General features: G+C 37.8%; 1 protein-coding gene across 2 annotated transcripts in view; it reads left to right on the forward strand.

Annotated features, from left to right (window-relative positions):
- The window catches only part of OFCC1 (orofacial cleft 1 candidate 1), a 185376-nt gene that overhangs the window by 29279 nt on the left and 142450 nt on the right, over nucleotides 1-13647 (forward strand). For both annotated transcript variants that reach the window (XM_027676211.1, XM_027676213.1), the window contains exons 5-6: nucleotides 9636-9722; nucleotides 12937-13020. In XM_027676211.1, coding sequence (XP_027532012.1) covers nucleotides 9636-9722; nucleotides 12937-13020 — 171 coding nt within the window. The remainder of the gene's footprint in view (nucleotides 1-9635; nucleotides 9723-12936; nucleotides 13021-13647) is intronic.

A 13647-nucleotide genomic window follows, 5' to 3' on the forward strand; every position in this document is an offset into this window, starting at 1 on the left:
GCCAACAATTGCTAGAGGGAAGTGTTCTCTAGAAAAACCTCCACCTACTTTTGAGAAGTCTTGCACACTTCCGTGCTAAGGATATTGGGAAGTAGTGTAAATAATCATCTGCATGTTCAAGACAGCCTTAAAACCTGTTCCTGGAATTTGCCTAAGTCTGCGCAGGGGGTTGCTCTGCAGAACGTGCATTACTTGGAGATTAAATAGCAAGTGGAGAGGTCCATGTTACTGTAATTTGCCTGCATCTGCCCTCAAAGAGCTTAAATTACATGTGTGATTGTGCTTTTCCATTCTCTTTGCTCCCATAACTTTTAGAATATCTTCTACAAAGAAGAGTTTGTGAACTAGTTTTGTTTGCAAGAACCTTATTGAATCTTTTTGTTATGTTTATTCAGAGACTTTTTCACTTTTCAAACCAGATTAGTGGGGATTATTCTTATGATTAAGAGTGCAAGGTTCCTGTATCCTTTTCTTGTGGGGAAACTGAGGCAGAGCATGAGTCCTCTGCTGTCACCCTGCAGACAGAAGAGGAAATAAAAATAAAAGCTTTGATAGCTGGTCCATTCCTCTCTTTATTAGACCATTCTGTGTCTTTCACTGTCCTATTTTCCATAATGGACAAAATTCCATTTTCATCATCATTTCATCAACAGTAGACCATTGTTCAGGACTAGGCAATTGAGTAACTCTCTGCTGAATGCTTTCCATGATCGGTGAAGACCTGGTACTGTTGTTAAATGTTGTAGTGGCCCAGGGGAACTGGCTGACTATTTACTCAGATTAATCTCCTGATTTTTCAGCCAGCTAATTGGCTACAGTGGTTTCCTACCCTATTTTCTCTTCTGGATTCTATGCTGACTCTTTGCTAATTGCTCCCATCACCTTCATCTATTTCACGTATTGCTTGTGAAATTAGGTTCATCTAGCAACAACCTTATCTTTGCCACAATTGTGCAATTCTTTTTTTTTCTTAAAATACTCAGTTTCCTCGTGGCTAGATCTGACCAACTCTTCTGCCTTTCTTCTTCTCATCAAATATTGAATTTGCAGAGATTTTCATGTTGGCTATCTCAGTGGGAGGTCTAATAGACAAATTTCCCTGGGAAAAACATTTGGGGTTACATCATCCGAGTCTGCAGTGACAAGAACCTATGTCCACCAGCTTCTCAGTTTTCAGACACCTGATCTGAAGGTGAGCAAATATCAGTTTTTCTCTCTTCTCCAGAGGGGTTTAAGCCCAAAACACTTTGTAGAATGTCCTAATGCTCAGGCTGGCTTGATAAGGTCTCTGCCCAGGAAAGGGCTTCCAGCAAACTGTCATGAGAGAAGTACCAAACCTCTAGGAACTATACCCTCTTTTTGACAGAGAAGACAAGGGCAATTGCTCAACTTCAGGTGGAGGATATATGTCACAAGCAATGTCTGAACACAAGACTACTGTACTTAGCATTTTATTGTAGGCCTGTAAAGCAAATGTTAATCTATTTTAGCATTTGATACATTTTGTCCTCAGCTACTGTGATTAGAAAGTGTGCAAGTGGCTTACACCAGTTTGTACTATTTAGTGTTCACCACAGACACAGAGGTACACAGATTTGGTCCAGCTAATACTGCATAAAGCCTTGTGGAATGGTACTTGTCACATTGCCACAAGATAAAATTTCTAAGTCAACCCTACAAAGAATATATATGTCAGATCAAATTAGAATGTGATCTTTCTGGGGTGTCAACCACACATGCAAGCTGCAGAATCCAGGGATGGGGCTTTTTGAGCATAGTCCCACTGCATAGTCTGCCTTGTAAGCTGGTGGTTGCATAGACACCTTCGGAGACTGTGATGAATTGTGGCTTTTACGTGGAAGATGGAAGAAAGGCTAGTTGTGTTCTCCTGTCTCCTGAGCACTTGTAAAAGACTAGAGGCAATCTGACCCCAAATATTAATGATTCAAGTTAAAATTGACTCCAGATGACAAGAAGCATTCATTTTTCCCACTATCATACCCTATACACAAATCTTTTTTCAAAACTAGATTATCTCCTAAAATCAAAAGCTCTAATTAATTCTACCATTTTATCTGCAACAGGCACTGTTTACATCTCATATCACGCTCCAATAAATTTGCCCACAGAGATTAACAACATCTGAGAAGGGGAAAAAAAAGAAAGAAAAAAAGGAGGGAAAGAAGCTTTTTTCAATTGAAGACTAGGAACAATTCTTCTAATTAGCCCAGGTACAGAATGGCATTAACATGGCTGTACTGCTTCTGGGAACAAATTAGTGTCTATGTGGCGCTCTGCTGCATCACCTCCAAGCTGCGGAGCTAGGTTGGATGTACCTAACGGTACTGCATGTGTCCTACAGGGAAAATCCCACTGTAAAATAGAGCATCTCTGCTCCCTCTCAAAAGCTAAAGCAGAGAAGCCTTTGCTAAGAAATGATTATTGCCAAAGGTTGTTCAACTATGACAGGACAATATAAGCCCTCTCTTTCTCAAAAATGTAACTGGGCAAGGACCTTGATGTGGAAATATGCAGACAAAAAAAGAGCTTCGTGAAGGAGCCACGTGGGATATCAAATTGAAAAAAAATATCAGCAGGTGCATTGAATTCAGTCCTTACAGAGAACTGGAGGCTGAAGCTTTTTGAACAGGGTCTAATTTCATTCCAAAGGAGTGGTAGGTGCCCACTGGCAAGACAGTAAAACAGGTGAGAAAATAGGCATCTGCTGGAAACTCATGTTCGTGCTGCATGTGAAGGAAATGGGAGCTTGTGACACTGACGATTTTTGTTGGACAAAATGATTTGCATAAGGATGGGACCAGAAATATGAATCAGAACTGTATCCTTTTTTCTTAAAGAATGGCAAAGTTTATATCTAATAATTCAAGTTCTATGTATGTGGTTCTATGCTTTCTGATTCCAACAGGGACTTTGAAATGGAAATGCCAAACCCCATATACAGGGCATGATGGATCACCATGTATGCATAGGAATAAAAGGGTTGTCATTGGAAGTAATTTTGCGTTGAATTACACAATGTGTAATCCAATTGAAATCAGCAGAATGGCACAAGGTGTAATGTAGTGTGCAAAATGTGATCCATTGCATGCAATTTTAACAACAGGGATACTGTGCCACTCATCTAAGTAATGTGCTAAAATTGAATTTGTGAAAGGTAGGGGGAGAAGAATTGTGAAGAATGGATGCATTTTGTAATTGGGAAATACTTTTTCAGAAACAGACTGAATATATATTTTTAAGGCTAATTTATTACACTTGGAAATTGTTTGCTTCATAATAGTGCTGACAGATCCTCAAAATTTTGCAAGTTCCTTCACTGGCATAGAGTAGGACCAGCCAAGCCTGTCAGCCTGGGAGCACTCAGTATCCATTTTCCCCATTGACGTGTGTCACATTATCTAATAGTGTTCCTAAATGAACTCCATCATCAGTAAATCTTTTTCTCACGCCTTCGACCAACAGTGTGTCCCCAGGAAAAGTAGCAGGTCTCACACTGGCATCCCTTGGCAGAGTGCCCTCTGTTGCCTGCAGGAAAAAAAAAGGAAAAAAAAAGAAAAAAAAAAAGGAAAAAACCCTCACAAATTCCCATGCTGTACCTTTGCTTAAACAGCAGCAAACGTGGCAAGTCTTCCAGGAGTGGAGTGGGGGAAAAAATAGTGGGTGCCACGAGCGCAATTTGGCGTTTTTCAGAGGTTGGGTCAGGCGCAGCACAGTCTGCGCTGCTCAGCTCAGGAACGTCCTGTCAGTGTCCTGTCAAAGTTGACAAGTGAGTTTATTCAAGGCTTGCAATACAAACATAAGACAAAACTGTCTGATTTATTCATTACCTACGGTCTCTGCTGAGGATAAGGAAAATGATATATGATACCTTTAAAACTTTTTAAAAATTGAGAAGTAGCCCAGTATTGGTATTGTGTAACAAGCTGTGTTTTCAAGATAAATTCTACTGTCCAGTCACTTGCTTGCTCTTCAGTTTGAGGATGCCATTAGCCATAATTTTTCATTGAATACTGCTAGGTATTCATGAAAATTTGAAGCTCTATGTAAAACTTGCTACCACTTTCCCATATATTTGGTAATCTGGAATAAAGCTGCACTTCTCGGGAATGTTATTTTAGATCTACAATAGAAAATCTTTATACTTATAATATAAACAATAATGTTAGATATAAATCTAAAATAACAAAAGAGTCTCAATTAAGGCATTCAGAAGTTATTTAGACTGATCTAGGTTACATATAGATTTCATTAAAAGTATTTGTAATGGACATGAGCTGAGGTAAATATCATGGTGACAAATATCATGGTTCGGTAAGGACAATTAAAAACCCAAACTAAAAGTATAACTTCTGGTTAACTCACAATAATCCTTTTTTTTTTGCTTGCCAAAATGAGAATGGAGAGCTAACATTGATTTATAGATTCCGTATCAATTCACTACAAGACTATAGTTTTATTTTTAACATCATAACATTTAGATCTAAGTAAATCTAGCAAAAAAAATTTTGGAATAAAAAGTCATAATGTTTTCTTGTGAAAGTTTCAAATTTTCCTACATTATTTTGCACTTTTAAATCATTGTTCAAATGAAGTAAGAACCTATAAACTCACTGAAAACCAAATCAGCTTTTCACTGTCCATGAACTCTCACTATTTATGCAGTTTTGGTTGATGATTTTTGTTTTTCTTTACTTCTGTATTCTGTGAGATTTTTTTAAGCTGAAAGGCTTCTTTTCCCTCTCTTATTCTAGAATTCTTTTGAATGAATTTTTTAAAGTTCTTCAGAGATTTTTTTCAAAGTACAGAATAGAAGCAAAGGCCTGTATCTATAAAGAAGGAACTGGCAGATATCAAACTTTATCAGTGTAGGTACTGAATCATGAAAACAGGTAAGTAGGAGTGCTAGTCACATGACCCACTATAACTCGAGGAAGCTCAAGTGAAATAGTTGGAAATGCAGGAGGTGGGACCTTTGTATTCCCTTTCTTTTAATCCCAAGTCTTAGTTCTTGCTGGCCAAACTGAGGTGGGCACCTCTCTTAGACGGGATCCAACTCTGACCCCAGGATGCTGCTTTGGGTCTCATAAAGAAACCCAGAAATATGGTAACACAGAACCTTAAGTTTGGTCTGCCCAAAGGGCCATATCTGTTAAGTAAAATGAGAAGTATCCCTAGGGAAATAAGTTCATTTCTGTTGAATGAGTGAGTTCCCTAATAGGAATTCCTGTTGAAATCAATGCTTTAAGAGAGGTTTGGGAAAGGAGAACTACACTTTTCCATTTCCAGCTGCTCTTCCAAGAGCACTTTGGGTCAGAATGTTCTCTCAGACTGGGATTTCATCTTTCCAAAATGCCTCTGTCTTATTCTATCTTATGCAAAAGGCTTTTATGAGTTGCCTTATGTATTGGCTCCGGCTGAGCTTGAGTTCATTTCCCCATAGTAGATCTCACAGTGCTGTGCTTTGCATTGGTAGCTAGAAGGGTGTTGATAACACACTGGTGTTTTGACTACTGCTGAGCACAGCACCAGCACTGTAACATTCCTTCCTCAATCGAGGGCAAGATCCTGGGAGGGGACACAAGTAGGCCACCTGACCCAAACTGACCAAGGGGATATTCCATACCGTATGACATCAGCTCAGGTATAAAAGCTATGGCAAGGAGCAGGAAGGCAGACATTCATTGTCTCCAATGGCTGCCAGCTGAGGAACCATTATGCGTGCTGATGTCCTGCTTCTTGGAAGTGGCCAACCATTACTGCTGATGGGAAGTAGAAAACAAATCATGTTATCTTTCAACTTGCTTTTGTGTGTGCAAGCTTTCACCTAGCTTCTGCTTTAATAAACTGCCTTTTCCCAACCCATGAGTTGTTTTCCATCTTACTCTCTCCCCTGTCTGGCTCGGAAGGGGAGTAATTGAGTGGCTGGATGGGTACCTGGCATCGAGCCAAGGTCAACCCACCACACCTTAGTGTGGTCAACCTACCACATCTAGTAATGCCCAGTAAGGTTCTACCAAGTCACTGGTAGATGTGTTGACCATGCTGCTGCCTGAAAAGGGACTTGTTACATAGCAAGGCAAGTTTGCACAGACCATAATCTGCATACTGTCTTCTAAAGAAAGATGGCTCATGCCAAATTTTTTTTATCTTGAAGATCCAGCATCACTCTGAAAACAAGCACCAGTAATTATTGCTTTTTCAAGCTTTTAGTAATCAGTCACCTGGCTATTAATAATTCCTTAATTTTTACACTGGTCAGCATACACTTAACAGATCAAACAGAGTTTTGTCTATTCTTTCATTAAACTAAAAAACTACATCAATAGTACAATATGAATAGAATATTTGCCTGTTATTCAAATTCCATGCTATATCTTTGATGTGTAATTGATACAGACAACCTGATCTCTTTGTGGAGTAGAAGATGCTGTAGAAATGCAGCTTAGTCATGCCTTTCTGGTGTGGTATTCTCAGGACATAGACTGCATAATTGACTACAGACATCTTAGTTTAACAGGCATCTTTTAAGTTTCATCCAGTCCTAGTAATATATATACAGTCCCATGGGCTGCATCCAAGGATTATGCTAATTTTATTAGCAACTCCTCTTGCTTTAATTAAACTGTATAAATTCCCACCTGGTCACTGTTGTGCCAACACCCTTCTTTCCATTTTTATTTCAATTTATAGATAATCTGTAGTTTTGTACTTCAATTCTGATTTCCTGAATGATCCATCACATTTTCCACATGAAATAACACAATTTTGAGGGATGAATGGGACTTCAAATTGAATTAATGGGTTTGAGGAAACCTCTGGGTCAAAACAAAGACCTAAGTTTCTAAAGTTGGCCAAGTCTTTTTAGGAGTAGGTATTCAAAGTAACTTGCTCTCTGAAAACACCAAGCTATATGCTGCTTTTCAAAATACCTACAAGCAAGCTCTATATTAACATTTACTGTGTCTATACCACAAAGTAGAGCAATATGAATTCCTTAGTGGACTGTTAATTTACATGTTATACACTTTCAAATATTTCCAAAACAAATGTGAAATGATTAGTAATCCGTTCTCATGCTCACAAAATGTTATTAGCAAAATGCCTTGGGCAGTATGTTATGTTGACTAAAATTGATAATTTTGTATTTTAAAACTAAAGCAACTCCCACTCCCCCTGACAAATTTTAGGACCTCCCCAGAGTCCAGACCTCCTGGTCACACCAGTTTTCAAGGTGTGAGTTGAGCTGAGGGGGAAAAAGACCAAAACCACCACAAACGGCACTCCCCCACACACCCAGAGACGTGACCTAAGGTTTGCAGTGATTTCAGCTCTTCTGAAAGCCTCACTAAAAGTCTTCTGTGGAGTCCTGCAGTTTAAAATAGCTTGCTATCCATAAAATCACTATGAAGAGGTGATTTTTGTGTTTTCCACTCATTCTGCTTGTGTAAGTTTTAAAGTGTGTGTGTTGCACTGAAGAAATCAAGCCTGGTGGTTCTTTTTACTTCTGCATAACTGTCTGTATCCAACTGCACATGGTTCTGACAGAGCCAAAGCCCTGGACAAAATATCTCATACTCCTCAAACTGCTGAGGTTGTTTTTTCTTTAAAGAAGACCAAAGAGCAAGCTATTTAATGGTATTTGTCAACATATCTCTATTTTGAATAATGGTTTCCATGCCTTGCAGCCTCAAATATAACATGACACTTCCTCCTAAATGCCAATTATTCTGTCCAGTGGAGTTGTCCAAAAGTCTAGTCCTCAAAGTTTCACACCAGACTGACATGGGATATTAAAATTCAATAAAAACCGTTGTGATGGTAAGATTGTGCAAAAAAACTATGCAAGAGATGAGTATTGTTTCTATGGGTGCAACACACTTTCCAGCAATTTACATTTACATCTATGAAGTAATTGAATAAAGAAATGCATCATCATTATCTTTTTTGGCACATAGGTGAAATATTTTACCAACATATGAAGGGGTGTTCATATAACATCATGGTGCTTTGTGCTAGAGAAAAACAATTACAGTGAATAAGGTAGAATAGCTCTGTTATTGCAGTACATAAGACTTTGATTACATGCTGCCAAGATTCATACCAGCCTAGTAGTTGTTGACAGATAAAGTAACAAAAATGAAACTCATTTATTTTTTCTTTATTGAGACCTCAAGGTAAAGCAAATTTTCAGCTCTTGTACTTACTACATTGAAGGAACAGAGACTGACAGTCAAAATGTGCCAGTGCAGAAATATAAATTAAACCCAGTTTCATATCAGAGTTTCATTTAGTCTCTGAAAAGGAGCTGCTGCTTGGATTATTTTTGATCCTAAAACAAATACACTGTAGACAACCATAGGGTATCTAGGATGAATTAACCCCCTCATACATTTAGCTTTTACATATTTGCCAGGATATAGATCAATGTTGATTCAAGTAATTTAAAAATTTGTTATGGACATAATTATTTTATATATTTTTTCTGTTTAATTATAATTTATTGTGTTTGCAAGCCCAGTAAACATGTGGATGGTTTTAATAGTGTAGCATTTTTGCTGAAGAAAGGACATACTTTGAGGAAAAAGTCCATCCTCCCTCCTTGTATAAGGAAAATTCTTCTGACTTTTATCGTGAGTTCCTCTAGGCAGCAAGATGCTGCTCCCGGGCAACCAACAATAGGACAAGGGGACATGGGCTCAAGCTCTGCCAGGGGAGGTTTAGGTTAGATGTTAGGGAAAAAATTCTTTACAGAGAGGGTTATCAGGCATTGGAACGGCCTACCCAGAGAGGTGGTGGATTCACCATCCCTGGAGGTTTTTAAAAAGAGATTGGACGTGGCCCTTAGTGCCATGATATAGTAATTGGAGTTGGATCAGGGGTTGGACTTGATGATCTTGGAGGTCTCTTCCAACCCTACCTATTCTATGATTCTATGATTCTATGATTATTTCTTGATAATTCTAACAAATGACTTTTTTTGTAAACTTGTTTATTTTCTAAAGAGCAGATAAAATTAGCTGTTAAAATAGGAAGTGCTAACATGATTTGATTTACCCCATCAAAATCTTGGATTAGTTACCTAGTCCAACTGAGCATAATTGCAGTTCAGATTAATGAGGCAGTATCCCAGTATCTCCTCTGTAATTAAATACTTCTCTGGTTGAATACGGTATTAAAGATGCACAAGACGTTGAAACCTCAGTGGTGAAATTTAAAACTGTTGAAACTGGAGGGGTCAGCTGTGAAACACAAATTCCTCTGCAGTATGGATAATTCACTTGTACAATGTGTTTCAAGAATAATTTGGCTTATGTTGGGGGTGCTGGATTTTTTAAAAATTTTTCTTATCTTTCCGTCATCTAAATTTGAGAATTTTTTCTCATTAGTTCCTGAGCAAAAGTAACATAAAGTGCACTTGTTTCCAGAATTACCTTTTCTGACCTTTCACAAGAAGATAATTGCAGTACCAGTAGGCTTAGAGGACTTGTTAAAAAAATTAAGCTTGTAAAGTAGCAAAAAATGCCCCTTTGCTTGCTGGTGTCGATTTCAAAATTAACATTTTAGTTCATGTGCTTCTAATAATCGCTGACCCTTACTTCATGTGCTTTCCACAGGAAATGAATACAGCAGAAATTACTTTGACCCGCTGATGGATGAGGAAATAAACCCAAGGCAGTGTGGGATGGAGGTCAGTGAAGAAGGTGAGGCAGAATTAAGTATGTAATTTTGGTGTCAGAATATTCCTTTCCATTCATGAAAATGAGGTGACAGAGATCACATATGCAGTTCTATTTAAATATTGAGGTTTACAATTTAAATTCTAAGCCTTAACTGCTCTGAACAGGATAGGCAGTATACATAGTCTTTGATCAAGGACAGTGAGTTAATGGGCGGGTGAAAATGAGGCTGCGCTGTATTCGCTCTGCTACTGTAGCAAAAAGAATCATGCTCCAAGAGTATTGTCTACATCATGTTCTCTTTAATTAATGAAGTTAGTCCAGAACTGAGTGCTAAGCTGCAGTTTTTTCGTAACCCTGCTCCCAAAGTCCTCCTTGGAGAACAATTTTATTACTGAGTTGAATGTGTGTTTGCCTAACAGAAGGAAACCCCAGACTGCACAAAAGTGCATGAGGAGGCTTTTTTGTTATTTTTTTTTTCCCCTGGTTTATTCGAGATGTTTAGCTTTGCTGCCTGCGGACAACAGGGACAGGTGGGAGGGTGTGACTCTGCAGAGATGGAAGAACAGAAGTTATGCATAAGTATGAGAGAGATTAACCAGGAGGTATTGTCTAGTAGAGGAAATTCTCCTCTGCTGTCATGGCTTTTAGATAAAAAAGGGTGGGAACGGGCCTGCCTGAATTTGCATGGACTTAAGTAAGAACATCATCATGGTAATGAAGTGCTTAGCTATGCTCTGAGTGCTTTGGCCCAGCTCCTGTTGTTAAGCCCTAACAACCTGATAGCATGCAAGATCCAGTTCTTCGCTTCTATCCCTTTGTTTTTTTAAAGTGTGCGCTTATTTGTACTGCAGAGACTCTCTAGTTGTGCAGATGTAGTCAGATTATAAAAAGTTATTTACTACAAAGTGTTCCAAAGTAGTTCAGTTCTGAAATTCATGAGAAACTTTGAGGATATATGAAGGTTTTAAACTTTTGAGACAAAAGCTTGTGTAACTTAAAAAAACCAGCCTATAATGCATATCAGTAACTTGAATTTCTGTGTTAAAAAAAATCAGGGGTTATCAAGATTGGATTACATCTCATCCTAATAATTTCCACATTCATTGTATAGGACAGCAGTGTAATACCTTGGAAGTCAACTTCTAACTCAGAGTTTTTAAATGAAAGATTTTTTTCCTGTTGGTCCTGCATTGGTTTATCCTGCGAGTAGGCCTTGTGAGTCAAGATCTGCTTCATAACCAGAAAATGAAAAGCAGATTAAATTTCTGTGTCTGTACATGTGTGCCTAGTTGCAACATAAGGGATATATGGAAGGACAGTTCTCACTGGGAGAAAATGTTCTCTTGACTGTGTTGAAGAGTCTGAGTGATACACTTAACCTTAAATATTGATTTTGTATTTTGTGGTAGAGGTTCTATCTATTTACTTATTTTAAAATTGGGAACAGAAGAAGGCTCTTAGAAAGTCCATTGAGTTCTTGGTTTCAGAATGGGGAGGCAGTTTTAGGCAATTGCATATCATGCTAAACCTGAGGTCCATGTGTAAACAGCTGTCCTTTGGTGTTCCTTCTTTTTTTTCCTGGCAAAAATGTAATTTATATGTTGAAATAACACTTGCTTATTAAAAGTCTATTGGCAATAGTACTAGCTTCAAGTACTTGGTTGTGTTGACCTCTGTAGAGCAGTTATAATGGCATATTTACCAACGCCTCTGCCAAGAGCAAGTCTTCTACTTTGGAGATATTCCAAAGCAGCCTGGACAGGGTCCTGGAAAATTTTACTCTAGGTGACTCTGTTTGAGCAGGGGCAACTGGGCTAGATGGACTCCAGAGGTGCCTTCCCATCTTAACAAGTCTGATTTGGTGATACTCAAAAACCAGACTGACTGGCTTCCTTTTCCTTGCAGAAATGTTAAATAAGTGGAACTACATTTATATATAGTGGATGGAGATAAAAGGATGGTCAGAACTGCATAGTCCTGCATAATCATCCCCTAACTGGAAACCTTATTGATTTATCTCCTCTTTCCAGCTAGCAGCTTGCCACAAGCAAAAGCCAAATCCAGAAAAAGATGAAGAAATCAGAGCACATTTTAAAGTTACACTCTTCTTATGACTTAAGAAAGTCAGGCCCAATTCCCAAAGAGAATAGCCGGTGAAAAGCAAATCTTCAGCCACTAATTCTTCTTTAATGGGTTATTTTGTGAAAATAAAGATGTTGACAATTATTTTTTCTACCTTTGATAAATTGTATTCGTTCTGGACATTTTTCTGAGTTAATAATGCTCTGAGAACAAACAACTTCTCACTATGGATTTGCTTGACCCCTTCACCAGGGGGACATTTCAATGTTAAATGTAAAAGATTCTGTGCTTTCAAAAGAGGTTTGCAGAAGCGAACACCTTCTTTGAATGCTCAGTGTAACAGAAAATTTGGCTCTGAAATTTCATGGTAAAGAAAATTTATTCTTTGAGGTTCTATCGAGCACTTAAAAAAAGCCACTCAAGGTTGCTTGTAGCTGTACTTCAATCCACCTGTCTTGTATGCATTTCTTTGGCCTTCTATCTGCCTGTCTTTACCGGCAGCTTACAGAAGTCACAGTCTGGGAGATCTGGAGAGAAGATAGTCCCACTTGCTCATTTCACCCTTGAATATAGACCTTTAAGGTGATATTTTTTTTTTAGGTCTCGTGGAAAAAGGTGAATGTGCATGTCCTTTGCTGCTTTTTAAAATCTACAGATATTACTGACAATTGGAATGACTGACCAGCCTCAGAATCAAAATTCATAGTGTGCTATAATTACTCATACTAATATTATACACATTAGTATTATGGAGAGCAAGGTAAAATTTCTGATGAAGATCCAAAATCACATTAGAATAGAAATCGGGTATTTTGATTTTCATAGAGAGTCAAACAGAATTCATCTGACAATTTGAATATAAACAATCTTTTCAGCTACCCTATTAGCAGAATTAATAAACCAGTTTCAGTCCAGATCAACGTATAATTATGCTCACCATTTAAAAATATATGATATTATATTTTTTATTTTAAATTATCTTTCACAGAAGAGGTGACTGTAATTTTATTCTAAGCTCTGAAAGGAGCACTGTCTAAACTATCTTTAAGTGTTAAATGGCTTCCTATTTTTATATCCTACTTTTAGTTTAAAATAATGTTTCCTGAAATACGACAGGAAGAAAAATAGCCGTTTCACTGTTGTTTTTTTTAAGATCCTGTAAAATCTGATGAACAAATCCTGTACTCTAAACTGATGAAGCTTCTAGATGAAGAAAACAAGATGCTGGACTTCCAAGGTAAATAAGAAAATCAGTTGCATAAAGGAAAATAAAACTCTTCTGAGTCTGCATGTGGGGAGGAGAGTGAGTAATCCATCCCCTTGAACTCAGAAGTTAAAGGGATGCTGATTTTAATGCAAGCCTGTAAGGTCTCTTTCTCCAAATGTTTTTGTTTTGAGTCATGTTTATGTGGTTTAAAGTGTAACTTAAGTGGCATGCTTTCTCTAGATTACTTCACTGCATGCTGAATTACACACTTAGGAAAGAAGACTGGAAATACCATTGTTTATGCAGTCAAATCTAGAAATCCAAATCCTTTCTTAAGCTGATAAATGGGTGGACCATTTCTCAGATACACAAGTGACATCACACTGTTTAAGGTTATCTATATAAGGATTTACAGTAACATATGAGCAAAAAAATATTTTCTGTGACTTTGTTAGAAAATACATATTGATGTTCCATCTGCAGTAAAAACAATAAAGTATAGGAGACTTCTTCACCTCAAGCCAACAGCCTTACTTTGGCTTCACTTATTTTTACAGGCATTAATAAAAACCTAGTTGATTCATGAGACTATTACCTTTACACTCTTTACATGAGGTCCACGTCTACTGCTCTCCTCTGGTTCATCCTAGGAGAAGT

This window comes from Neopelma chrysocephalum, unplaced genomic scaffold, assembly GCF_003984885.1.
Source record: "Neopelma chrysocephalum unplaced genomic scaffold, ASM398488v2 Primary Assembly neopelma1_26b, whole genome shotgun sequence".
NCBI lineage: Eukaryota > Metazoa > Chordata > Aves > Passeriformes > Pipridae > Neopelma > Neopelma chrysocephalum.